The sequence below is a fragment of the Salarias fasciatus genome, chromosome 12 (genome assembly GCF_902148845.1).
Source record: "Salarias fasciatus chromosome 12, fSalaFa1.1, whole genome shotgun sequence".
NCBI classification, from domain to species: Eukaryota; Metazoa; Chordata; class Actinopteri; order Blenniiformes; family Blenniidae; genus Salarias; species Salarias fasciatus.
In genome coordinates, this window is record NC_043756.1 from 6,762,588 (window position 1) to 6,786,953 (window position 24,366).

At 44.8% G+C, this 24,366-nt stretch overlaps 3 protein-coding genes across 3 annotated transcripts; 2 read left to right on the plus strand and 1 right to left on the minus strand.

Moving 5' to 3' along the window:
• Nucleotides 1-476: 476 nt before the first annotated feature.
• Nucleotides 477-1,601, plus strand: LOC115398114 (immediate early response gene 5-like protein). Its single transcript, XM_030104761.1, has one exon. It carries the CDS (start codon nucleotides 524-526, stop codon nucleotides 1,400-1,402), a length of 879 nt encoding a protein of 292 aa, XP_029960621.1. The 5' UTR covers nucleotides 477-523; the 3' UTR covers nucleotides 1,403-1,601.
• Nucleotides 1,602-2,268: 667 nt separating this feature from the next.
• On the plus strand, nucleotides 2,269-8,445 carry LOC115398113 (carnitine O-acetyltransferase-like). Its single transcript, XM_030104760.1, has 14 exons — nucleotides 2,269-2,413; nucleotides 3,530-3,799; nucleotides 3,954-4,072; nucleotides 5,309-5,362; nucleotides 5,465-5,630; nucleotides 5,709-5,883; nucleotides 5,964-6,142; nucleotides 6,233-6,333; nucleotides 6,405-6,524; nucleotides 6,612-6,734; nucleotides 7,221-7,356; nucleotides 7,441-7,503; nucleotides 7,616-7,753; nucleotides 7,843-8,445. The coding sequence occupies exons 1-14, from the start codon at nucleotides 2,387-2,389 to the stop codon at nucleotides 8,056-8,058; spliced, it is 1,887 nt and encodes a 628-aa protein (XP_029960620.1). The 5' UTR covers nucleotides 2,269-2,386; the 3' UTR covers nucleotides 8,059-8,445.
• Nucleotides 8,446-8,504: 59 nt separating this feature from the next.
• On the minus strand, nucleotides 8,505-18,484 carry adamts13 (ADAM metallopeptidase with thrombospondin type 1 motif, 13). The gene is made up of 29 exons (XM_030104144.1): nucleotides 18,404-18,484; nucleotides 18,064-18,130; nucleotides 17,764-17,897; nucleotides 17,420-17,503; nucleotides 17,073-17,197; nucleotides 16,825-16,971; nucleotides 15,674-15,808; nucleotides 15,250-15,400; nucleotides 15,033-15,137; nucleotides 14,780-14,931; nucleotides 14,638-14,701; nucleotides 14,112-14,238; nucleotides 13,885-14,033; nucleotides 13,665-13,785; nucleotides 13,368-13,448; nucleotides 13,109-13,290; nucleotides 12,852-13,008; nucleotides 12,394-12,523; nucleotides 12,114-12,293; nucleotides 11,769-11,967; nucleotides 11,591-11,693; nucleotides 11,377-11,506; nucleotides 11,057-11,233; nucleotides 10,630-10,834; nucleotides 10,193-10,547; nucleotides 9,972-10,115; nucleotides 9,721-9,897; nucleotides 8,858-9,033; nucleotides 8,505-8,748 (listed from the first exon to the last, which is right to left on the minus strand). The coding sequence occupies exons 1-29, from the start codon at nucleotides 18,482-18,484 to the stop codon at nucleotides 8,599-8,601; spliced, it is 4,188 nt and encodes a 1,395-aa protein (XP_029960004.1). The 3' UTR covers nucleotides 8,505-8,598.
• Between the last annotated feature and the right edge of the window lie 5,882 nt (nucleotides 18,485-24,366).

The following is a 24,366-nucleotide window of genomic DNA, read 5'->3' on the forward strand; positions in this document are numbered from 1 at the left end:
AGGTCCTGTTTCTTCCTCTCTGGTACTTTAACTTGCATCATTGTCATGTTGTTTGAAGTGTTACCAGCAGAATGAATCTCCTGTTCTGTTCTGCCCCACTGCAGTTCCCCCGCCCCCCTCCTCTTCAGTTCTGCCCCCCTTTGCTCTGGTTCTACCCCGTCCGGTTCCACATGGACAGGAAAGTCCGGCGATTTCAGCCTGCGCTGAGATTGAAAAGGATCAGAACACAGTTGGTGAAATGCAGCATGCCCGCTCCTACGTGCATTTTGAATGAGGCTGGTAGTGATATTTGCGTATAACAGAAGCACCGCCTCCCTCCCATTGGACGGCGCCGACGTGAGGGCGTGGCGAGGAAAGATGAGAGTTGCAAATCCATGCCCTTACTGGGAAGACATGGAGCGCTATGGACACAGTCCGCACGAATCTAGTAGGATTCTCAGCTGAGAGACTTTAAACATTTCTCCAGTTCTGAAACAGACGTTTTGAGAGACTGAGGAGGGAGGAAAGGGTGGCCCGGTTGAGGATGGAGTGTGCATTTGACGCACAGAATCTGATCTCCATTTCTTTGAGGAAAATCCAGAGCTCCAGGACGCAGAGAGGAGGCATCAAGCTCCACAAGAACTTGCTGGTAACGTACGTACTGAGAAACGCCAGGCAGTTTTACATGAGCAAAAACTTATCGCAGGCGCAGAGGACGCATCCGTACGAGGATGTGGTTGCGGTCCGCGAGAGGCAAGAATACCTCGAATTGACGGGGAGCTTTACGGAGTTGGCTGATGACTTCTACTGCAACTTTGCCGGGGTTGAGTCGGACACTTGGCACTGCGGAGCGCACCAGCCGAGCGGCCAGCCCGCAGAGGTGGCGCACCAAGACGCATCTGCCTGCGCAATGGTCTCACCGAGTGACTCTGACCTCATGGTTTCGGAAGCCTGTTGGAGCTGTGCAGAGAAATCCTCCTGGGACTTACCTATCCCGAACACGCAAGCGAACCAAAAGACTGTCCTGGACTTGGACACTCATGTGGTGACTACTGTCACAAACGGATACTTCCATTCAGACTGTTGCGCGCAGCCCAAACAGCCGCAGGGCGCGCAGTGCTACGCTAAAAAGCGAAAGATGGACACAAGTTATTATATTGTTGACCCAGAGTTTTATCTGCCAGACTTTGGGCCGGTGCCGTGTAAGAGGATGAGGACTGATGATGACTCGCTCACGGACTCGGAGCAGCTGGACAGCACGAACATTTCCAACCTGATCTCAGTGCTGGGCTCAGGTGGACTATCTGAGTTTGTGAGTTGGCAGCAGACGGACCTTGAGCAAATATTCGCCACTCAAACAATTTCTTTAAAACACACACTGTTAACAGGCAGCGGCTGGACGAGAGCGATCGAAGCATTTTGATGTGTATGGCTGTTTTACCTTTGTATCTTTGTTTTATTTTATTGCTTTCAAATAAACCATGACACGAATGCAATCCTCTCTTTCTCTCTGCTCTGTTATTGAAATGAACTGTGACTCTATGGAGCAATGCTGCCCGTTCTTTATATTAGGACACTTACACGCGTTGTGCCAGGTCTCATCTTTTCCTCACGGAGAATGAATTAACTGCTCTCAATTCAACCTAATATTTTCATGAGATTCTTGTGAGGGGGAACTGGAGTCTGTCTCTGGGTTGTATTTCCTGAAGAAATGAGTTAACGCCGCTCCTCTGGAAGTGTGTTGGATGAGCACCACCATGTGGCCACAGAGCACTTGTGCAGCCTCATGCGCCACTTTAATGCAGAATAACATTCTGGAAATGTATAATTTATACCAGGGCGTGCTTTGATTAATCAATAAAAGTTATATTATTTTAAGGAGTGATGTATTGGATTGAAATTGCAATTTTTTCTGCAGTTGGCTGAGTCAATATCTCCAATACTGGAGGGTGCACAAATATTTTTTAACTCCAAAAACATATATGATGCTTGATTTACTGTCACATGCATTTGTTTCCTAATTGTGATCATCTTGACAATATTTTTGAGTAATATCTATAATTTGTGAATTTCGTATCACAGGAATTGGATCACAAATAGCTCTAGAATCACTTTATTCCGCTATTTTTGCAATGAAATTACGCAGATTTTGCTTTGATGGAGCTTTCAAGTGGATATGCGTTTTGTTAATTGTTATTAGAAGCACGATTATCATCTGGCACGTTAATCCGCAGCTGTGACAGAGGAGTTTTGGAGAGACGCGCTCACTTGTGTTTACCCGGTGGGTCCGAGGGGGGGCGAGCGGCTGAGAATAGACGGTGCGCTTGTCCTTGAGACATGACTGCCCCAGGGCTTCCCATCTATGTTCCCGGGACAGTCGGAGACCTGAGCGCGTCTGTCTGACGAGATGCTGGGTGTTTTTGTCAGAGCCGTGGTGAGTCTGCTGTTTTCTAAACCTGCGTGTTTTCCGTGCGTAAAGGCAGCCGCAGCGGGCTTTAACGCGGGGTGTCAAGGGGGTGGGGCGCGCTGCCGGACCGCGGCAATGTGCTGATATTAGGATCAAATCTAGCCCGCATGTTTTCAGTCCGCCTTTCCCTGTGCGCACTGATAAAATGTATCTTATATACCGTGACATTATTATTTCGGAGTGTCATTGTGGCACAGTGTGTCATCTTGCGTAATGTTAGCATGGCTAGCATAACGCAGCAGTGAGCGTGGTGCCAAAGTGACAGGAAGCAGCCGTGCATGTGCAGTTGGAGCGTGCACGTGCACGGAGGCTCCCTCTTGATATAAGAAGTTTGCTCGTGTAAGATCTGCTCTAATATCGAGAGATAATTATGTAAAAACTCCACAAAAACACCGACGTCCATGTTGGTTTTATTTTGATAGGACCAACCGGAAGCGCTTAATGTGTTCTTTATTGACTTGACGGACCGGGAACTTTTTGTTCATTTTTAGGGAATTATATATACTTAATTCATTCATGTGCATCATCTTTTTTCTTTTCTTTTCTTTTCTTTTCTTTTTTTTTTTTTTACCAGCAGATTGTAATCTGATTATCATTAAATCGGATTGCAGAGTCAAACTGAGGGCACCGACTTATTTTTTTTTTTCCTCCCTTTATTTAAGCTGCCTTCCTAAATGTTCAACTGTGTCACCTTTCTATTTATAAGCCCCCACAGCCCACACCGCTGGGACCAAAACAAACACTATACCTGCCTTGTTTTGGTGTCAGTTTACAGGAACTAAATCATTTTAGACCATGAAATAATTAGAAATGTTGTTCACAAAGTTTCAACCTGTCAACACCTTTACCGTTTCATATCGCATTAGCTCATTCAGGATTTGGTTAACAGCTTATATTTAACGACTTGTTGAAACCTGAGCCTTGTTGCTGCTGAGAAATCAGTGTGAGGCTGTTTGGAAAAATAGATATTAGTGTTTCCAGTACATACATTACTAAAAAAAAAAAAATGTAAATCTAAAATTGCATTTTGCTTCAAACAACCTAAAAACACAATAGAATATCTGTGCTCTTCATGTCTTGCAGCTGCGGCCGGGCTCGGTGAAGCCGTGCCGCCTGATCCGACCGGCAACGCAGATCCAGGAGAGGTCCCTGGTGCACCAGGAGGGTTTACCCAAGCTGCCCGTGCCCCCCTTGAAGCAGACATGCGAGCGCTACCTGGCTACCCTGGAGCCCATCGTCAGCGAGGAGGAGCTGGAGCACACCCGGGAGCTGGTGCAGGAGTTCCTGAAGGGCGGCGTGGGAGAGCGGCTCCAGAAGGGACTGGAGCGACGGGCGCGCAAGACAGAGAACTGGGTATTGATTCCAGTCTTGTATTTTACTGGATTCAGAAATACTCTATGTTTTGATCTGAGGTCTTTTAAAGAGAGTATAGGGTTTGGATTGTTAAGGAAAAATTCAATTAAAATCTGATAAATCCTGCTTTTAACCACTCCTGTCTCCACCACAGCTGTCAGAATGGTGGATGCAGTCGGCCTACCTGGACTGTCGTATGCCTGTGGCGGTGTACACCAGCCCGGGGGTTGTCCTGCCCCGAATGCACTTTCAAGACCGTCAAGGACAAATGAGGTGAGAAACTGCAAGAAACCCCACCTTTGCTTTCACCTCAAACAAGAGTGCGTGCTGCTGAGGTGTTGGGGGGGGAGGTGGGGGGGGGGGGGGGGGGGGGGGGGGGGGGGGGGCAGCCTGGCCTCCGGCACTGCTACTCAGCTATGAACTATCGTAGTCTTATTACGAGCGCAGTCATTAAACTGTTTCCAACGGTGATTTACTTTGTGTTGAAGTACAGTATAAACAAGCTCGTATGAAGCTGGAGCTTCGAGCTGACCTTTGCAGAGTCGTCGCTCCTCATGCCGGCTATTTAAAGCCCCTCTGGCTGCTCATACCATTGCTCAGCTGTTTTGGACCACTGTGACCAAGAGGACATGCACTAAATATGGCGCCCCCGTTCAGACATAATGAGTTAATTACAATATATCACAGTGATTATTTGGATAATAACATAAACTGCATCAGTTCAGATCAGCTTCGCTGCGGCTTTGCATAAAACCTACAAAGCGGTCACCATGAGAGACAGACACAATGTTCTCTTTCCCCCAGTCTGTGTTTTGATATTAGTGATGGAGTGCTGTTGAAACAACGTAGCCGAATCGCAGTGACCTTTTTTTTTTTCAATGAGGAGACGAGCAGAAACAAATCATGCAAACAAAAGCTGCAGGAGATGTGGAACAGAGCGTCTGGATTCCCTCTCCGCTGGAGTCCAACATCAGGACCGCGTTGTTCTCTCGGTGTGCCGGACGTGCTCTCATCCACTTGTCCAGGATGCCTCGGATGATGATTCATCTCGCCGTGTTGTGAAGAGAGTGCTAACCACTGCACCACTGTGTCAGTTCATCAGCCATACATCTTTTCTTCATTACAGCCACTTTTCCTTTTGTGCTGTTTTGATATAAAGTCAGAATCTGCTGCGTGACGTCGGCAGGTTTTCAGGTTAGAGAGCTGATGTGAAAACATGGCTACTTGTTCTGCTGGACTCGTGTGTCTGTTTATCATCTAATACACACAGAACTCTGAAGAAGCCAGAGTTACTGTTCCAGAGGTGCAGGGTTACTGTTTCGTAATAAAAAGAAAATCCTGTTGATGTTTGTGTGATTCCATTCAGCGTTTATGACTTGTAATAAATTTTAGTCAAAACTGGGCGCCGACGTTAATAACAAGTAATTTGAAGCTTTCATGAAAAACGAAGAACAGATTTATTATGGTTGCAACAGGAACAAGATGTTATGGGTATTTTTTTTTCCCCAGGTTTGCTGCCAAACTGATTGCTGGCGTCTTGGACTTCAAAAAAATGATCGACACGTGAGTTTCACATGTTGAATTGCTGAAATCCAGAGCTTGATGCAGTAATTTGCTGCAAGCTTGCAGAAGATCAGCTGAGTAACGGAGAGCGTTGTGTCGCAGTGAGACTCTGCCTGTGGAGTATTTGAGCGGGAAGCCGCTGTGCATGGACCAGTATTACCAGGTCCTGTCCTCCTGTCGGATCCCCGGGCCGAAGAGGGACACCGTTGTCAACCACGCCATCGGGATGACGCCTCCCACCCACATCACCGTGGTCCACAACTTCCAGGTACTCTAGATGGCACTGCTGTTCTTCCATTTGCTCTGCAGCAGAGCGTGTGAAACCGTCCTGGACTTTCTCTCCCAGTTCTTCGTCTTAGACGTGTACAACAGTGACGGCACTCCGCTGACCGTGGACCAGATCTACATGCAGCTGGAGAAGATCTGGAACTCGTCTTTGCAGACAAACAAGGAGCCGATCGGCATCCTCACATCCCAGCACCGCAACACCTGGGGAAAAGCCTATAACAACCTAATAAAGGGTGAGGAGACGCAAAATCCCGAATCACGCTGTCAGGAGATGTATGTGAGAGTTTATGTTTGCCTCCATGTGTCTCTTCAGACAAGACGAATAAGGAGTCGGTGCGCGCGATCCAGAAAAGCATCTTCACAGTGTGTCTGGACGCCCCGATGCCGCGGGTGTCGGACGAGCTGTACCCGAGCCGAGTGGCTGCGCAGGTGCTGCACGGCGGAGGAGCTCGCTGGAACAGCGGCAACCGCTGGTTCGATAAGACGTTACAGGTTAGCGACAGAAATGACTTCACATTCACGGTAATGACCACAGCTGTGCCTACATTTGAGGATTTTAATGCACTTTTGAATCGTCTCCAGTTCATCATCGGCGAGGACGGTACCTGTGGGCTGGTGTACGAACACGCGCCTGCTGAGGGTCCCCCCATCGTCTTCCTCATTGATCATGTTGTTAAATACATGTGAGTATTTTTGAACCATTGAAGCCTGTTTGTGTTTTGAAATGTGTCATGAATTTCCGTTTCGTGGACAGGCAGAGGACGGAAATCGTCCGTTCTCCGATGGTTCCTCTGTCCATGCCTCTGAAGCTGCGCTTTAACATCACGCCCGAGGTCAAGAGGGACATCGAGAAAGCCAAGCAAAACATGAACATGTGAGTAAAGTACAGGGATGATTGAAATGACTGCTACAAATTTAATATCTGACATTTGGTTTCCTCTTCTCCTCCTCGATTCGCCAGAATGGTTCATGACTTGGATGTCAAGGTTCTTATGTTCGATCACTTCGGTAAAAATGTGCCAAAGCAACATAAGCTGAGCCCCGACGCCTTTGTGCAAATGGCTCTTCAGCTGGCATACTTCAGGTACGGAACGCTTCCTGCAAATACAAATAATCCCTGAACAGAGGTGTTAACCCTTTGTTGTGAATGTAACCGTGTTTGTGTTTCTTCATGTCTTCCAATGTCTTCCAATGTCTTCCATGTGAAGGTATTGAAATTAAAAGAACAAGAAGAAGTGTGCCACATGATTTCAGATTTTTCAGTAGATTTCTGGATGCAATGAAATTAATAGAGGACATAGTTTTGGGACATTTGGGTCTATTTTGCACCAAGATACATCAATTAAAATGCGATCAAGATTAATTTTATTGATCCTTACAATGTGAACTTAAAAATATTTTCTTAACATGATTTTTCAGAATGTATTTCTATGGTTTTGCACTGAAGGACAAAAAACAAGAGTTATTTGCAGGTTATTGTACTTTCTGTTTACTGGCTTCAAACTTGCAAAGTTTCTGTCCTATAATTGCTAAGTGTGCCAACCTCAGTACTGATTTCTTGTAATTCCAGGATGTACAACACGTGCTGTTCTACTTACGAGAGTGCGTCGTTAAGAATGTTTCTCTACGGGCGAACAGATGCCATTCGCTCCACTACTGCAGACTCATTTCGGTTTGTCCAGGCAATGCAGGACCCGGCTAAACAGGTACTGTTAGCCTGCTTCGGTTTCACGTCTGAAGTAGCAGCGTGCTCTACGTGAGATATCTGAGTGCTAAATGTTTCTGTGCAGAACACGGAGAGGCTGACGCTCCTGCAGAAAGCTGTAGAGACCCATAAAGAAAACACTTACAATGTGAGAGATGCGAGTTCCTCTTTAAAAAAACAAAACAAAAAAAAAACACATCCCTTGTCTTTTATTCAACTTATTAATCTAATTTATACACATTTATCTTTTATTTATTCAGGCAATTCACGGTCAGGCTATAGATCGACACCTGCTGGGGCTAAAGAGGCAGAGCATTGAAGATCTGACCTCTATACCCGAGATCTTCATGGACACCTCCTTTGCAGTCGCTCATCATTATAACCTCTCCACCAGCCAGGTGTGTTTCCACCTCAGAAAACCTACAGAACACCGTTTCCGATCAAATGATCCTGTGTTTGCCCTCATCGCTCGCATTTCCCTGCCCAGGTCGGCTCCAAAACAGACTGCGTGATGTGCTTTGGTCCAATGGAGCCAGATGGCTACGGAGTGTGTTACAATCCCATGGACGAGCACATCAACATCGCCATCACGGCCTTCAACAGCTGCGAGGAGACCAACGCCGCCAGGTTTGCCAGGTCCGTGGAAGAAGCGCTGCTGGACATGAGAGCTCTCCTGGAAGACACAGCCACGGCCAAGCAGTGATCCCACGCATGAGCCCGGCACGGCGCCGGAGCCCCGCGGGGCGCCGCGGGGGGCCGAGCACGAACAGAGTCGTAGCCAGAGCGGCTGGCGGAGCGCCACGCTGGTGTCGGCGCACCATGGCGAGATGTGTTACCAAAGGGGCTGCAGGACGTGTAATGGGTGACTGCTGTTGCACTGCCTTTGAAATAAGAAGCTATTCCTTATTGAGGGAAATTCTCTATTTTAATATGTCCAGTTATCTCTATACATGTGGGGCTTTAAAAGAATATTATTTGCCAAGAATTCAAACTTTTTTCTTTTTTTTTTTTGTCCGTTTATACTTGAGCAGTTCCTGGTGCAATATTCAGAATGGCTTTGTTCTTGTTTGAGTTAAAGATTTTGAGTGCTTTGGTTTGTTAAGTTTTTATTCGGGGTTAAAATAACTAGTACACTTGTATAACACATCAAAATGAATGCTGCTTATGTCGCCTTCCTCAGCAAAAACAGGCGTGTGTTTCTGTCACAAAACCTTCTCCAGGTAGGTAAAAACCACTGTCAAAGTCACATGTAGGAATATTGGGCTCTGAAGCTGCCTTCTGAATGCAGGTAGTCTCCATGAAATTCAATCTCGGCCATATTTCCAGAGGAGTGCCATAGAAACAGCTGCTGGCCTTTAAACACGTTGGTCTTTAAGACGTCCATGTCCCGGATCTGAGCGAGAAACACAAGAACACCGCAGCAGTTACTCCCCTTGTATTCTTCTCCTATCAAGTATGCAGCACATGGAAACGACAGAACGTGTTTAAAAGCCTGTTTGCACCATAATGTATGTAGACTGGGAGTTGGTGGCGTTGAATACTAATCCTATGTGTAGCGCTTGGATCCTGATCTTCACTGAAGGAGGGGCATTGATGAGCACTCGACAGGTGTGGTTAGTGTTGGGCGTTATTGGATTCTCAAAGACACCGCTGGGGGAAAACAGCTGCATGTCGCAATCTGCGGGGCGGACACGGGGTAAATTTCATCAATGTATGAAATATCAGACACATACAGTCAAATGCAGTCCAGGTATTGAGCGCAGCAGAGGATGTTAGAGCTGAAGATGGTTAAAAGCAGCTTCTACTTTCATGTCATGTAAATGTTTTTATGTATCTGCAGCTATAATTTTGTCTGTTACCCACAAGCACGGGGAAGACAGGATAAGTAAAAAAAATATCCAACACATGTACTGATGAAAATCTTACTGAATTGAATCAACGCCCCGCCCCCCTTTTTTCCATTCCACTCTTGTATTGAATTGCATTGGACTATGCAAATCTTTATTTTTACACCAATTGCTCCAAACCGTGTTTTGTCCCCCTTTGGGGCCCTCAGTTACCTCTAGTCAGGGTTGAAGCTAATCCGATTTCAGATTTGGTATAAAATTACAGTGAAGCCAAACACTCGGAGACGCACCCATTCTCAACCACATACAAAAGCAGATACAAAAGCACATTCAAAAATTAATTGATAAATCAAATTGGGATCCCAGAGTGAGAAATATTGCTCCACACCATTTCATCCTAATCTCGATTCAGTTTTGAACCCTTGTGGTGCAATAGGGTACATCACTTGAAGCCACTCATCATCATGGTTTTTGCATGTCTGACCGAACAGTATCCATGAAGACACGCGCCGCCTCACCTCGATGACTCCTCTTGGTGTTTTTCTCTGAAGTGTAGGTGAAAACTATCCCACTCCCAGGCGTCGGCAGACTCTGACGCACTAGCAGAACGTTGGTCCTGCTGGTCAGTTCACTATTTTCTAGCTGCACACACTTTCTCACCAAGGCCAGTCGGTCAAAAAATGCCACATACTCCTCTGTAAGAACACACACATCCAGTTAGACATTAACCAAAAGCAATAGCATTATTTACACATTTGAAGAAACATACTTTTTCTGCAGTTCAAGGAGCTGGAAATCACTTTGATGTGAATGACCTCGTCGAGTGGCCGGCCGATCGACACCATGCAGCCGCTGCGGACCCCCCTCAGGTCAACTGTTCCCGACTCCTCCAAGAGGAGCTTTCCACATGTAGCTAAGAGACAAGAACACACACTGCTAAGATAGCCACGCTCTGCCTTTGGTATTTAAGTAGTGTTTTTGTCTACTAACTGGACGTATTGGTTGGGGCGGTAGTTGTGGCGATCTGCTGTATGGTTGTGGCTTCTGTCAGACTTGGAGGAAGGCGGCCCGTGCGGTTTTGTCGGAAGTCAGCGTAGCTCGGGGTTGGAGACAGAGGAGGCATCTCTGTGAAGTCGACCTCTGTGCTGGCATGAGTTGCGGTAGCCATGTCAAAGGTTGGATCAGAATTGGAAGGAACGCGGCTGCAGCTGCCCATGTAGCAGCCTTGGATGGTGATAGGTTTGGGCATGTGCATGCACATCAGGGGACTGAGGGGCTCCGGCTTAGAGGGTCCCTTGCAGGACACGGCTCTGGACTGGATCCCGTATCCGCAGGGTACCGAACACTTCGGGAGGTAGAGATGGATCACAGAGTGAGCCACAACATGATCCAACAGGTTAAGGCGTGTTTTCACTTCTGAAATCTACCTGGCTCCACGGCTTCACCTCCCATTTAAAGGTGCAGACCCGCACCAGGCAGGGCGCCGTGGTGGCTGGTTTCACGGCCGAATGGCAGTTCTCTTCTGGCACCACTCGCTCCTTGCCATTCACGAACTGGACACACGACACAACCCTCTGAGCTACGCCCAGGTCACAGGACACAGAGCAGGGCAGCGTCTGAAATACCCTCCACCTGGACAAGCGACAGCAGAATGATTTATCCTTTAAACAGATCTCAGTACGTGGAAGTCTTGTCATCGCTGTTGTTGGGGCTAAACTCTGCGGACATGTGCACATGGCTGGTTTTAAGACTGCACAGTTAGGGCTGTTTATGGTAATGCAGCAAAAATGACAATGACTGCGAGTATGTGTGTATTCATACATTTATGTATTTGTGTGTGTGAGTGTGATTTACCTTGCAGGGCAGTTGAATGTGTTACATGAAACCACTGCTGTGGGTTTGGGAAAGTCACTACACTGTGAATCCTCCACAACCACCTCCTCCCCTTCTGCTCCTCTAGCACAGTACAGCACCCTTTTAGCCACCCCTCCTCCACATGTTACACTGCAGACTCCTTGCTTGGAGCGCCACCTGGTGGATATAAAAACACACTGCTCTAATTTCCAAACCCTCAATTAAAACAGTATTTTGCAAAGTACCTTACATACTATAAGTCAAAACATGGAAAATACAATGTCATATCAGTCACATGCATGATGAGTGCTGTATCTCACACAGGAGGGCAGGGAGAGGTGTTGCAAGTGTCCGACGTAGGAAGGGGTTTAGTTGAAGCATCACAGTGAAAATCAGGCACTCCCAGCCTGGACTGGTGGTCCACACAAGAGAACCACACCTCTAAAGTTCCTACAACACATGGGACGATTATTCAACATCCTCAGAGAGGACGTGTTGCTGCTGAGTTAAAGATGAGAGCACATTTCGACAGACCATTGCCGCATGTCTTTGAGCACTGGCTGATAACAGGGCTCCACACATACACCGGAGCCTGCTTGGAGCGTGGCAACAGACCAGTCTTTAGAACGGGATTTTCCTGCTCGAGGAGGGAAAAGTTTAGTCATGGTTTACACTGCGACGACTGCAACGCTGCAGTTATTTTCCACTTCACCTCTGCTTTGGACTCCCACCCAATGGGACAAACATCCACAACGCAGGGCACAGAATCAAGTGGTTTGATCTGCCCCGAGCAGAAGCTTTGATCCACTTCAACATCCTCGCCATTTTCTGGCCGAACACACGTCACTGAGCGTTTTGCTTCTCCTGGCCCACACACTGCTGAGCAGTCCCCTGGCTCTGACACACGCCATCTGTGAACGCACCAAAGTGGGTCTTCACACAAAAGCACAGATTTGGGGCAGCACAATGTGAATCCATCACAATCTGTGCAACCTACTTAAGTAAAACATAAATACCTTGACACTCTTATGATTGATTGTACACTGTGGTTAATTACCTGGCAGGGCAGTGTTGCAGGTTGCATTTTTCAACAGTGTGTGGCGCTGTATCGACTGGACACTCAGAATCTGGGACCAGCACCACATCAGCCGCATGTTGCTGGATACATCTTGCAGGACGCAGCCTCTCTCCACCACCACAGGAGGCGCTACAAGGCCCGAACGCCCCTACCTCCCACCTGTGAAATGGTAAATTATTCATGTGCGTTCATTTGTGCAGAGCTGTGTGTGCATGTCAGTGTAAAAGGAGACGGAAAGAGAGCCGGCGATGAGCCTGACCTCGGGGGACACGGTGCGAGCTGACAGGGAGTGTGGGATGGTTCAGCTGGACGAGGCATTTCACAGCCGTGCTCATCCAAATGGTTGTTAGTGTCTTTGTCAACACATACATATAAATGCTTCTGCACACCTGGGAGAAGAGGAGAAGATGCAAAAATTAAAAGCTGTGGCTAAAGGCAACATATAGCCACTGAGAAATGACTCAACTCTACTTTTATGTTTAGCAGATGTTAAGTATGCGATAAACATTTCATCTGAATGGTCAGCGTTGCTGTACACTAATATGCAAATGTCTGTAACTTGGCTTCACACTGGCAATAGCCACTGGCTCCTAAAACAAGAAAGCCAAGTGCAACGAATGTGTGAGTTTCTAATTACACCGGCCATGAAACACAAAATGTTATGCTGGGTGTTCTTTTTGTGGCTTCCTTTATGAGTGAATAGATGGAGTTTTTTACCTGATCCACAAGACACAGAGCAGGGCGTTGTAAAAACAGCCCATTTGCCTTTAAGGTTTATGTCTGTCAAATCACTGTTAATGCTGGGGACATAAAACTGGTAGCTAACGTCTGGATTTGTTTTCTCTCCATATTCTTTCCCATATTTGCGATAGATCTGCAAACAGAAACATATGTTCTTTAAATGACTGTATGTATTTTAATTTAGGATTTTAATCTCCTGTTGTGTGTTTTGCTATTCAACACCTTCTTCTGACCTGTATGTTCATCTCATGTTGCAGCGGCCCTGGAAGCAGCAGCTCCTCCGTCTCAGGCAGGAGGTCGGGCGTGAGGTGGAGGCGGTACTCCAGACGGTTATCATCCAGTGGGGAGGGATGGGTCGTATTCAGTGCAATGCTGCCCATTCCTGACACAATGTACCGACCCCCTACCTTCACGGCTGTGGGAGGAAAGGCCAATGAGAACTCAAGATTTAAACACACTGTTGAAATGCACATCTCAGTTAGCAAAACTCACCCATGTGAGTGAAGAGAGGAGCTCTGTTGACAATCTGAACCTGTGTGGCATTCACTGGCAGCGAGGCAAATGTGGTGTACTCTGAAAATAGACGGAAACTATTATAACTCATGGAGGACATAATTCAAGCCTATTAATGTCACATTAGGTTATTCTGCAGCTTCATGTTGTCCTTCAGTGTATTAAACTTTCTACCCAATGTCTCTAACTTGGTGCGAATTGGTCCAGAAGATTCACTGCAGCAGAGGAGAGAAGGTTATTTTTTAACCATAGATACAGTTCGCTTTTATTTATTACCTTTAGCCTGACCACCGCTATAGGAGCCAGATGTCAAACTGCAGGATGATCCATTTCCACCACACACACCACACACATCTCTCACTTTCCCAGAGTGCAGCACACCATCGCAGCCAAACAGCTGAAGAGAAACAAAAGACAGAGTGTTAAAATTAGACGTGGACGGCACATTATTCTGCTATTTTAGTTTGTTTTGGGTTTTTTTTCATTCATCTCTTACCTGGCATTTCCCTCGCAGACATGCAGCGGTAATACCGAAGGAGGGTCGGCTGGGTGACTCACAGCGAGTGCCGTCCACAAACTGAGAGCCACGGCTCACAATGAAGTTTTCTCCCTCTGACTGGCACATGTACCTGCACTGCTCATCCCCTGGTGATGGAAAACACAGATACAGGTTTGTGTCTTTCTTAACATGTGATCAAAGGATAGGGGTTTCTTCAGGCCTACCTTGTGCGAAGCCGAGGGCAGGAATCCAAGTGTAGAAGGAGGCAGTGTGTGGCAGCAGGTGGAGCGGTTGGGGATTTGTCTGGGAACACTGTTCTGCCATAAAGTCCATCTGATTGCGCTCACAGGGCTACAATAACACCAGGAGGTAAAAAAGGATAGAATAATCTGTTGGGTTTTCTCTGTAAAAGTGTCTAGAAACGACATGTTGTAATTGGCACTTCATACATAAAGCTGAATTGAATTGAAGCTGAATTTGAATAACTTTGATTAAGTTTGAGTTTTAATGATGCATTACTGCTAAGTCATTGCCTTAAATTACATTCAAGACTTTGAAGGTTGTTTTTGAAAGACTTCTTTACTTATAATCCCATATAACAGGTGATCTATGTTTCTATGGTTTGTTATGTGAACAATAAATACAAGATGCCTCGAGGACGGAATGATGCTTGGTGAAATCGTCTACTGAGTAAATAATACTGACTTACTGTATGGAGCCCCACTGTAAACACAGCTGATAAGGACTTACGTGCTGGTGACAAAGTTCAGCCTCAATATCTGGACCATCACAGCCTTTCCCTCCAAAAGCAGGTCTGGAAATCAAGCAGGAGATGCATGTTTTGTCCAAAACAGATTTATTGTTGAGGTGTATTCGCACTGATGTTTGTTACCTGGGGTTGTTGCATTGCCTCGTGCGGAATGTGACCCCTCCACCACACGACCGTGAACAGGGGGAACCTTCAGACCAGCTGGACCAGGAGCCGTGCACCACCACAGATGAGCCGAGATCATCCGGGGAGACGCAGCGTCCCTTCAGACACCACTGCAGGAGAAGAGAGCATCTGATAAGAGGTTTTTTTTTTTTTTGTAAATAATAGCTCTGTGGGGAGATGATTGCATCAAAACGACCCAGAGCAGCAGTACTTGATTAGGAGCACATTCTGTGCCGTCCAGTAATGGGACCAGGAGGCGTTTGCACGAGCTGTCATCATCGGGATTAATGTGGCAGGACAGGACTCGGCATGCTGGCTGGTGGAGAAAGAGAGGCACCAGTGATGCAGACATGGCTTTTAGGATGTGCCAGTTTCATATGGGATTGATGTGAAACGCCATCTGGTGGCATCAGGGTGATACGACATACCAGATCAGGATTGGTGAAGGAGCAGGCTCTTGCAGTGCTCCCAAAAGCAATTCGACACTGATCATCAACTCCATAGTAAAGCCCGGGTTTCCAGTCCTGTAGGGAGCCTCCCAGTGCAGGCAGGTCTTTCACACATTCCGCTTTCCTTTCACTGGAAACAGCAAAGAAGTGACGACTTACTCCTGAACTACTCCTGTCATAGCACACTGAAAAACCTGACCTGAAATTAGTCTTCAAAAACCTTTTGAATGAAGAAACCATTGAGCTTCTTTGAAATGCGAAAAGACAATCAGATCCTGGAACCTCAGGCAAATGCATTAGGACATAATTAATAGATGAAATGTTCTTTCAACAGTGCCAGACCTGCATGATGAATGAGAGACGTTTCATTTCAAGCACAGCTGCTCAGGACATTCTGGCTCACCTGAAGAATGTGGAAATCTGCTGTCTGCTGCAGGGGGACCAGGTCAAATCCACACTGTTGTAGCCTCCATCAGAAGCCATCATGAACCCGCTCCTCCTGCACGTGTTTCCCACTCCGTCGTGGTTGATTCCAAAACTAAGAAAGTGAAATCAATTACATTTAGCTCCATTTCCAACATAAGCTTGTTCAAATATCAGTAACTGATAACTTTTTTCTCTATAGTTATAGTTTTATTCAAGTTGACTAATCTTAGTGAATGATTTGTTACTTCTTTAGAAATAGGCTAAATATCTTAAAATTTTTCTTGCTACTACAAAAAGTGACTGTTTACTTGAGCAAGAAACTTTTTTGATAACTTGAATTATATCATTTTATCAGGCCTTTTTTTTTTTTTACTGAAGTGCACACAGTGTGAGTGACTGTCGGTTAAGGTTGCATCACTGAATTCGATTGATCAACTAATTCCAAAAATGAAACAGCAACAAAACACTTGAGATCAAGTCCAGATGTGCAGACAGCTGGAAAACTAACATTTATGCTAATGAGCCACAGGTGATGTGACTCCCTGTTGGACATCTCCCATGTTGCCGTGTTATTTCAGGATTGACGAGGCACTCCTCATCCAATTAACTGGAGTTCCGTGAAATAGTTACAGAGCTGAGTGTAACACTAATGCTAGAACTCCTAACTGGCTAAGTTAGCAGCAAAAAGAGTATTCAGATCACTGTTTTTTTTAAATGGGGACTGTGATTTATATCAAAACCACTGTGTCATTTAGACATTTGAAAAGTCTTTCTGGTCAAATTTCTCAATAATTTCTTGGAAACCTGAAACATATTTCCAGTGATCTTGGTTTAAACGTGCAGAGAAAGTTCATATTTAGGTAACAATACAATGCAGGCACAGCGTGTCAGCATACACTCAACTGCAGGTGGAGTCAGACCTGAACCCATTAAAAGATCTGTCCAGGTTACAGAAGCAGATCATTTGCATTAATTAAATCAAAGAGCGCCAGTTAATCACCACCTCTAATGAAGTAATTATAAAATTTAATCACCATTAAAATCATCTAGAAAAAAATGACACCCATATAAGAGGAGACCTGACAGTACACAGCGACTGTGTTCATAGTGTGCCTGATTCAGTTTTACCTGTGGCCAATTTCATGAGCGATGGTGATCCCGAGGTCAAAGCCCGTATCCTCTGTGATCACGCAGCTCCAGTCAGGGGAGCAGGCGCCGCCCAGCTGTGCCACTCCTCTGACCTGCTTGTTCCCGTCAGGCAGCACCAGGTCGTATCTGTTTGTGATGTGAGACACACAGCGGCACATGCTCTTTTCATTCATAAAATATGAGGCGCCTCCTTGTAAGGCAGCCACCTAACATGCGGGACGGCTCACCGAGTGATGTACAGCAGGAGATCAGCATGCAGCGGGTCTGTGTCATTAGAGGGGTTGATCCTTCTGCCCCAGTCGCACACACTTCTGAGAGAAGACGTGATGTTGTCAGACAATTGGATCTCTGGCTGGAGGAAGGAGCAAATTACCAGGAGAGGTGAAGCGCGAGCTCAATACAAGCTTGTTGCACTACTGCACACAAAAAACACAGAACAAAAGCAGCTTAAAACAATAAAAATGAATTATTCACAGAAAACTTTCTTTTTGAATTAGCAGAAACTGGATAAAACCTGACTCTTGAGTGAGTTATAATGATAACATTAGTGCTAACATGGAGCTTTTTTTTTTACCTCTGGCTCTGACAGAATGATCATGCGGACCAGGTGCACCCTCATGTTGGCACCCAGGGTCATGTCTCTCAACAGCTCTGAGGCCTGGGTGGAAATTAGAATAAGGGAGAAAATGACATTTCATCATGTTCAGAGTGTAATGGGACTATAGTGTTACAGTGCTCTCCTGAGCTGCTTCTGGAAACATGTCTGGAAAGTTTGCACATCTCAACTACTTCCTTTATCTGACCTGTATTGTTTTTTTTGGTTATTTTTTGCCTCTTATCATTTAATATTTTCTCATTGCTCCCTATTCAAACCAGCTTTACTTTACCAATATGTATTGAAGACAATATCTGACTTACGATGTTGAGGTTAGTGAGGACATATCTTTCTGTGTCCTGTTTGTGGACCTGCTGGACGTCTTGTCCAACCACCACCAGCAGCTCCAAATGGGTGATATCAGGCATTAGAGGTGAGCGACGAAGTCGGCCACTGGCTGCAAACAAATAAAAAAATACACTGTAGACACACACTCAATAACCTGCCTACATACAGCAAATAGCTAACAATCGTAGATGGTATTTAACTTTATGTGTCTCACTTTATTAAAACATGACAGAAACAGGATTGATTATGTTCAAAATGTTTTTTTTAGAACAAACCTGAGGCATCAGGAGAGGCACTGATGTCTGAAGTTCTGTCTGTTCCACTGGTAAAGTGATGAAAAGGCTTTGAAAGGGACATAATGGACACAAAAAGACAAAACTTACATTTGTATTTGAAATAAACAGCTATATATAAAACAAATACTGACTAAAAATAACAGTTTTAAGCCTTTGAGTAGTGATCATGTACAATCAGTAACACAAAATGTTGTGGGTCTTTGCAGTCTGTGGATTTCAACAGGATGATAAACAGCTTATAGTTGAAGGGTTCAATGTACTTTGCAGAAGTGGAATCACTAACCGCAGTGCTCCTGTTCACCCGCAGCTTTCCACCTACCTCGTCCAATGGAGAAGTCATTAGAGCGGTGAGGCCAGGCCACAGTAGCAGCAGAGAAAAGAACAGAGCCATAAAATTCATGTTTTCCTCCTCTTCCTGTGTGTGTGTGTGTCTACCTGCTCTGGTTTATCACTGGGACATTGTGTGACCTCCTCCTCAGGCCTCACAGCCTGGCTGGCCGTATGAGTAACGTGTGTTTATGCAAACAGTAGGGACAAAGTTGATGAGTGTCGTTTGTTGGCTTGTTCTTGCGTGTGAGGCCAGGAGGACAGCTCCGATTGGTTGGCTTCTGTAGTGTCTGCTGTGACTAGTTTTTGTGCTTTTCGTCACAAAGAACACACGCATGATTCATGAAGAGAGGGTTTGAAATGTTTTGATGGGGTGACGAAATCAGTGGCGGAAGCTGCAGAGCTTTATTTAGAAATAAAGGTCGAATTTCACATCCGTACTCATTTATATTCAGACTCCAACACCAGCAATCAGCTAAATTAGTCCCTCTGTTTATATCTTTAATTATCTTGCTTGCAGTTGCCACTTGCAGCCAGTAGAGGGCAGTAACCATCTTGAAGATAAAAGAAACAGAGTGAGAGCAAGCATGCTTTCACAAAACCCCCCCCAAAAGATTAGGTGTCCAAGTTAATATGCTGTATGACCTATTTAGAGGGGAAAATATTCACAGTGGGAGGAATTTTAAAAAAAATGAAAGGAATTATGGACAGATTTAAATGGTTCATGGGCCAAATTTATAAGAGTACATCATCAGGACTTTGTGTAGGGGCTTCCACTCTTTCTTCATAGCAATAAATAAATAAAAAACCCTGGGTTTGAGCCATCTGTGAGCTTTGAGGTGCCTTTTTGTGGTGGCTGTGGTTCCGACCAGGTTGTCTTTCAGTTGAAACGTTCCAGGTTTGATTAATCTGTCCTTAAGTCAAAGAGCAACTCATTGATCTCCAAACTGCTTCCACTGGATGGACTGAGTGTCTTCCATGGCAGCAGCCTCCACTGGTCTGTGCACGTGACTGTGTGTGTGCGTGTTTATGTGTATGTGTGTGTGTACAATGCTATGTTAGTGAAATCCATCCTCCAGTTTCTTCAGAGTCCTGCACATGAATGTGAGGATTACGGGTGAATCCACGTAAGTGTGTGTAACTGTGTGTCTTTCTGTGTCTGTCCTTTATTGGATTGGAGACCTGTCTGAACCTTTGCCTCAGTCATCTGGGATCGCCTCCAGCCTCCCTCCATCCTGGGCTGGACAGAAGATGGATGGATCCCAGCTTTACTCAGACATATCCAGATTTGTAGATGTTCTGAGTGATTTAGTGTCAGCAGGGGTGTTTCTATACCCCCTGGGGGCCCTAGGCAAGAGGGACTATGGGGCCTCTCTGGCCCAGAATTATGATGAATGAAGTCCAGGACGAAGGATCAGAAAAGAAATACTTTAATTAATAAAGGTGAAAATTTGGTCATAATCTGTGCCATAGTTTGGAAGTTATGTTGTTAACAGACAGACAGACAAACAAACCATGATGATTACATTACCTCTGCTGGCAGAGGTAAATATATGTTCTAAGATCATCATACCACAGAAGTGTGTTGTTAACTACGCTGTCAAATAATGTGAATGATTATATACACACTTTTTTTAATGTGTTTTGAAGAAAATGTTTGAAATCACTTTGCACGGACTTAGCTAACTTTTCTGGTGCTTGGTGGTGGATGACTGGGAGTTTGGGACAAAGTCCCTTGGAATAACTGGGACTAACTTTTTTATAATGTAACACACATAGCTCACACATTCTCACTTGCCACTATCATGCTTTTTTTCTTTTCATCCTCTTCTTGATTTTTCTTCTCTTAGCGTGCCCTGAGGGATATGTCCGCTTCATTTTGTGTGTTTGACAACACTGACTGCATGTTGATGCAAGGACTTACAGTCAAGTCGGCCCCAAGCCAAGTCGGCCTCATGCAAACTCACAGGGCTCTCATGTCTCACGCACTGAGCGTGACAGTCACGCATTTCGGTCTTTTGTCACGCACTCATGCCACACATTGTATATCTCATGATAAAAAAAAAAAAAAAAATACCAGTAAATTTGTCTGGTGCACCGCTGCAATGGAACCGGGAGGAATCAAACACGTCTGCAACCTCTCAATCAAAAAGGAAAGGGGCGGGCTAAAATAGTGCAACAACCAATGAAAAAAGCATTGTTACAGTCTGCTAAAGAGTGATGGGATGGAGGGGTGCAATCATCCATCATCATCCATCATCCATTCAGCTCTGTGAAACTCCTGTGTATATTTTTTTTGTTTCTCACATTTTTCTATTATATTGTACATATGTGTCTGTCTTAACTGTATATTTAAACTATATTCAATTTATATCTGTTATTTAATTATATCTGTGTTAAATCTATATATAAATTATATTTAATTATGTCAGTTAGCTTACATACTTTCAATCAATTCAAATCAATCTAAATTATTCAAATGCTGCTGTGTGATGACATGAGACAAGCCACCAATCAAATTTCATTTGTAACTGTGGATAGCATTTCTACATTGACAAAAGAATAATGAAACAATAGATGTTCTTCCATTTGAAAGCTGCTTTTGAATGATCAGGACTCTATGGCTGTAGCTCTGCCACTTCACGTGACTCACTTTGCACCAATATGGTTCCTTCTTTCTGTATGAAGATGTCATTTAGAACCTTCCTGACTGAGGAGTTTGCAACAATGTATCATTTTGAATGACGTCATCATCTAATTTGACCTAGATATGCAAATGAGCTTCTACACAAATTAGAAGATGACGTCTGTAGAACGTTCCTAAGTGAGGAGTTGGCAACAATGTATCGATTTTAAAGGTCTTTTTGTTTTGCAAAACGCAATAAAGTGCATCGTATTTAATTTAATCATTAAGCATTTAATGTAAATACTAACATTATTTCACAATATGCACTTTCATTTAAAATCATTTTAACACTGTAATATATATATAACACAACTCACCATTCAGTTCAATTCAGCACCAATAAGGTTCCTTCTTTCTTTGCACAAACTTCATGTCAGCTCAGGTGGACTTCGCAGGAGGAAAAACCAGGCTGAAAGCAGTGAGTGACAGTTCCATAGCAGCAGCGCACCCGACAAATTTATCGGTATTTTTTTCAGCGTGCGAAATACAATGAGTGGCGTGAGTGCGTGGCAAAAGACCGAAATGCATGACTGTCACACTCAATGCGTAAGACTTGAGGCATGGGGCCGACTTAGCTTAGGGCCGACTTGACTGTATCCTGACGCAAGCCGGGTAGTAGTGGAGCCCCATTAGGTAAGATCCCAAATGTATCCGGGGGGTTTCAAGTTGTGTCGCTGATATCCGCCATCTGCCGGGCCCCCCTACGACGCCTCTGAGTGTCAGGAGAGTATTTTTGATGTGTCATGATGCTTTCATACTTTCATTCATTTTAGTGATACTGTTAAAATAGATTGGGGCCCTTAATGTTTTATTGTACAACAATGTTCACATGATCAATTTTAAGAATCAAAAATGTTCCTTCTGTTATGAAAATGATGTAAATGTCCACACTGTGATCTATAACTTTAAAAAAAAAACAAAAAACAACCAAAACAACGGAAAAAAAACTGGAATGTTGTTTCACTATATCCTGCGGATAGAGTTGGGCCCCTCCTTCCTCTCTTGGCTGACGGGGTGTAGTTTATCTCCATAAAGCTAGGATTCAAGCCCCATCTGCCGTTAGTCTGCCAGATATCTGCCTGTTGTCGGTCTGAATTAACAGCTGGGAGTCGCAGGCATTACACCAGCATCGCTGCCTGGCTAAAACCTCGGTGCCACGCTGGGTCTGCTGAGCACAACAGCCTCCGATCGGCGTCCCCGGATCCTCAAACCCTGCTCACTTGGAAGAGGGCAGGGATTGTAAATTTATGATCATCTAAATTATATATATCCAGCCATATGGGATACTCAAGTGGGCACAACAGACGACGCCTGGGGAAACTGCACTTCCTTGTAGCCACTGAAGAAGGGGGAAGTTGTTTGGCAAGTTAAACACAGAAACCCGGTGATCTCTGAGAAATACAGTCACATATTTGTTGCCCCGTTTCTTCTAATTATATCATCAAAACTACAATTAAATCCCTCTAAATGGATGTCACTCGCTACAACCTTTTGTTTGGGCGAGACATGAGTGCAGCCCGACCCCTCTGTGTTTCATTTTGAGATGCATTTATGTAGAGTGGCTCTGGCTTGTACATAAAAGGATTCTGCTTCATCTGCTGCTCTTTGTCATTCTGTCCATCTGTCACACTGTTGCAGAGATTCATGTTGCCAACAACTATAAACATTCACCTGCCTCTTTGTGGCAAAACTCGCTTTGGATTTGTTTAGTGGAGGACGAAGCATCTACAGTAAAACTTTACTGTATTGTTTGGAGGGGAAGAAAAAAAAAGATATGACTACACAAAAGGAGCAACTGATCAGTAAAACTGATGTGTCTCTTGGCTACAGAGGGCTTTTTTTAATCTCACAAATTATCAATTGTTGCTATAACCAGAGGGGATAAATCTAGCACACCTTTCATGTCTCGCTGATTGAAGTTGCACTTCTGTTCGAAGTTGTGCTTACGGCTATTTATAAAACTGCCAGAGTGATGGAGCGGATGTTGAATCAAAGCTCCAGCCAATACATAAAAATACCGCCGAAATGGCCTCGCTTTTCAACATATGAATGTTCCCCTCAGTAGCTGTGTTCTTTGTTTATGCCTGGCAACATTGGAAAGTCTGTAAAGACAAGAGTATTTTTGTCCAGGATGATGTAGTTTTTACTCCCGCCGTCTCTTCTCCTGGCTAATTAAGAGAAATGCTGTGTTCATGATATGTTTCCATCCCTGAAATGTTGCATGTAACGCTCCACGGCGAGTGGCACAAGAAAATACCCAGAAAACAACCAGCTCAGTTTCCTCCAGCTGCTTCGACATATGTCAGCACATCGCCGCGATGTGAAGATGCAGCATCGGCATTTCCTGACGCCCCTGTGTGCATGGTGATGATGATTTAATGATTGTGGTGCGTAGCTTCTGATAAATGGACAATTATCTGCAAGTAATCACACAGGATTGTCTTCAGAGGACGTGCTTTTGTGATGCTTGATGATGGCGGCACGAACAACAAAGTAGCAGCGTTTGATGCTCTGCAGCAGAAAAGTTGCTTCTTTGAATATAAATGAGTTAAAATCAGGACCGGAATAAGGGAGAATTAGATTTAGCACTAACATATTTGAGCGTGGATAGGATTCGAGCGGCGCCGTTTTGTGATAAATAAGGTTGGGATTTACTGAAAGCAGGCTGCATTCCCCCTTGTGACTTTTGCCAGCTGTAAACAAAAAAGAATATAAATTATGCCCCGAAGCCATGACAATTTGGAGGGAGTAATATGAAAATAAAATAAATGAGGAGAAAGCTTTAATGCGTGCTGTACTTACTCAAATCATGAGTATCCTTTGCTACATGCAGTTTATCTGAGAGAAATTTGATGGTGTCTCCTTTCCCTGAAACTAAACCGAGTCAGAAAATCAAGCTTTTACTGAATTACTGACTGCATAAAAAGATCAGACATCTTCCATTAATTTGCCCACTTTTTGCCATGGCCGCTTTCTCCAGCTTTTTATTCTCTCAATTCCTCTGAGAATGCTGTAACTGCAGTTGACTGCAATAAGGTACTGCAGGGAAGGGCACTGAATACTAAACTGGCCGAACGGCCCACGTTTTGATCCAGCCCTCCCGCCAACAGATAGCCAACTGATACTGGGCGAGAGAGCCAACGTGTCGCACTTGTTCATGGAAAAATCCTATAAGTGAACATCTGTTTACTGCTGATGCGGGTTGAATTTTAATAGGCTGCGCATGGAAAAGTCTGACAACAAAGTTTGGGCCCAAGCATGAGTAACAA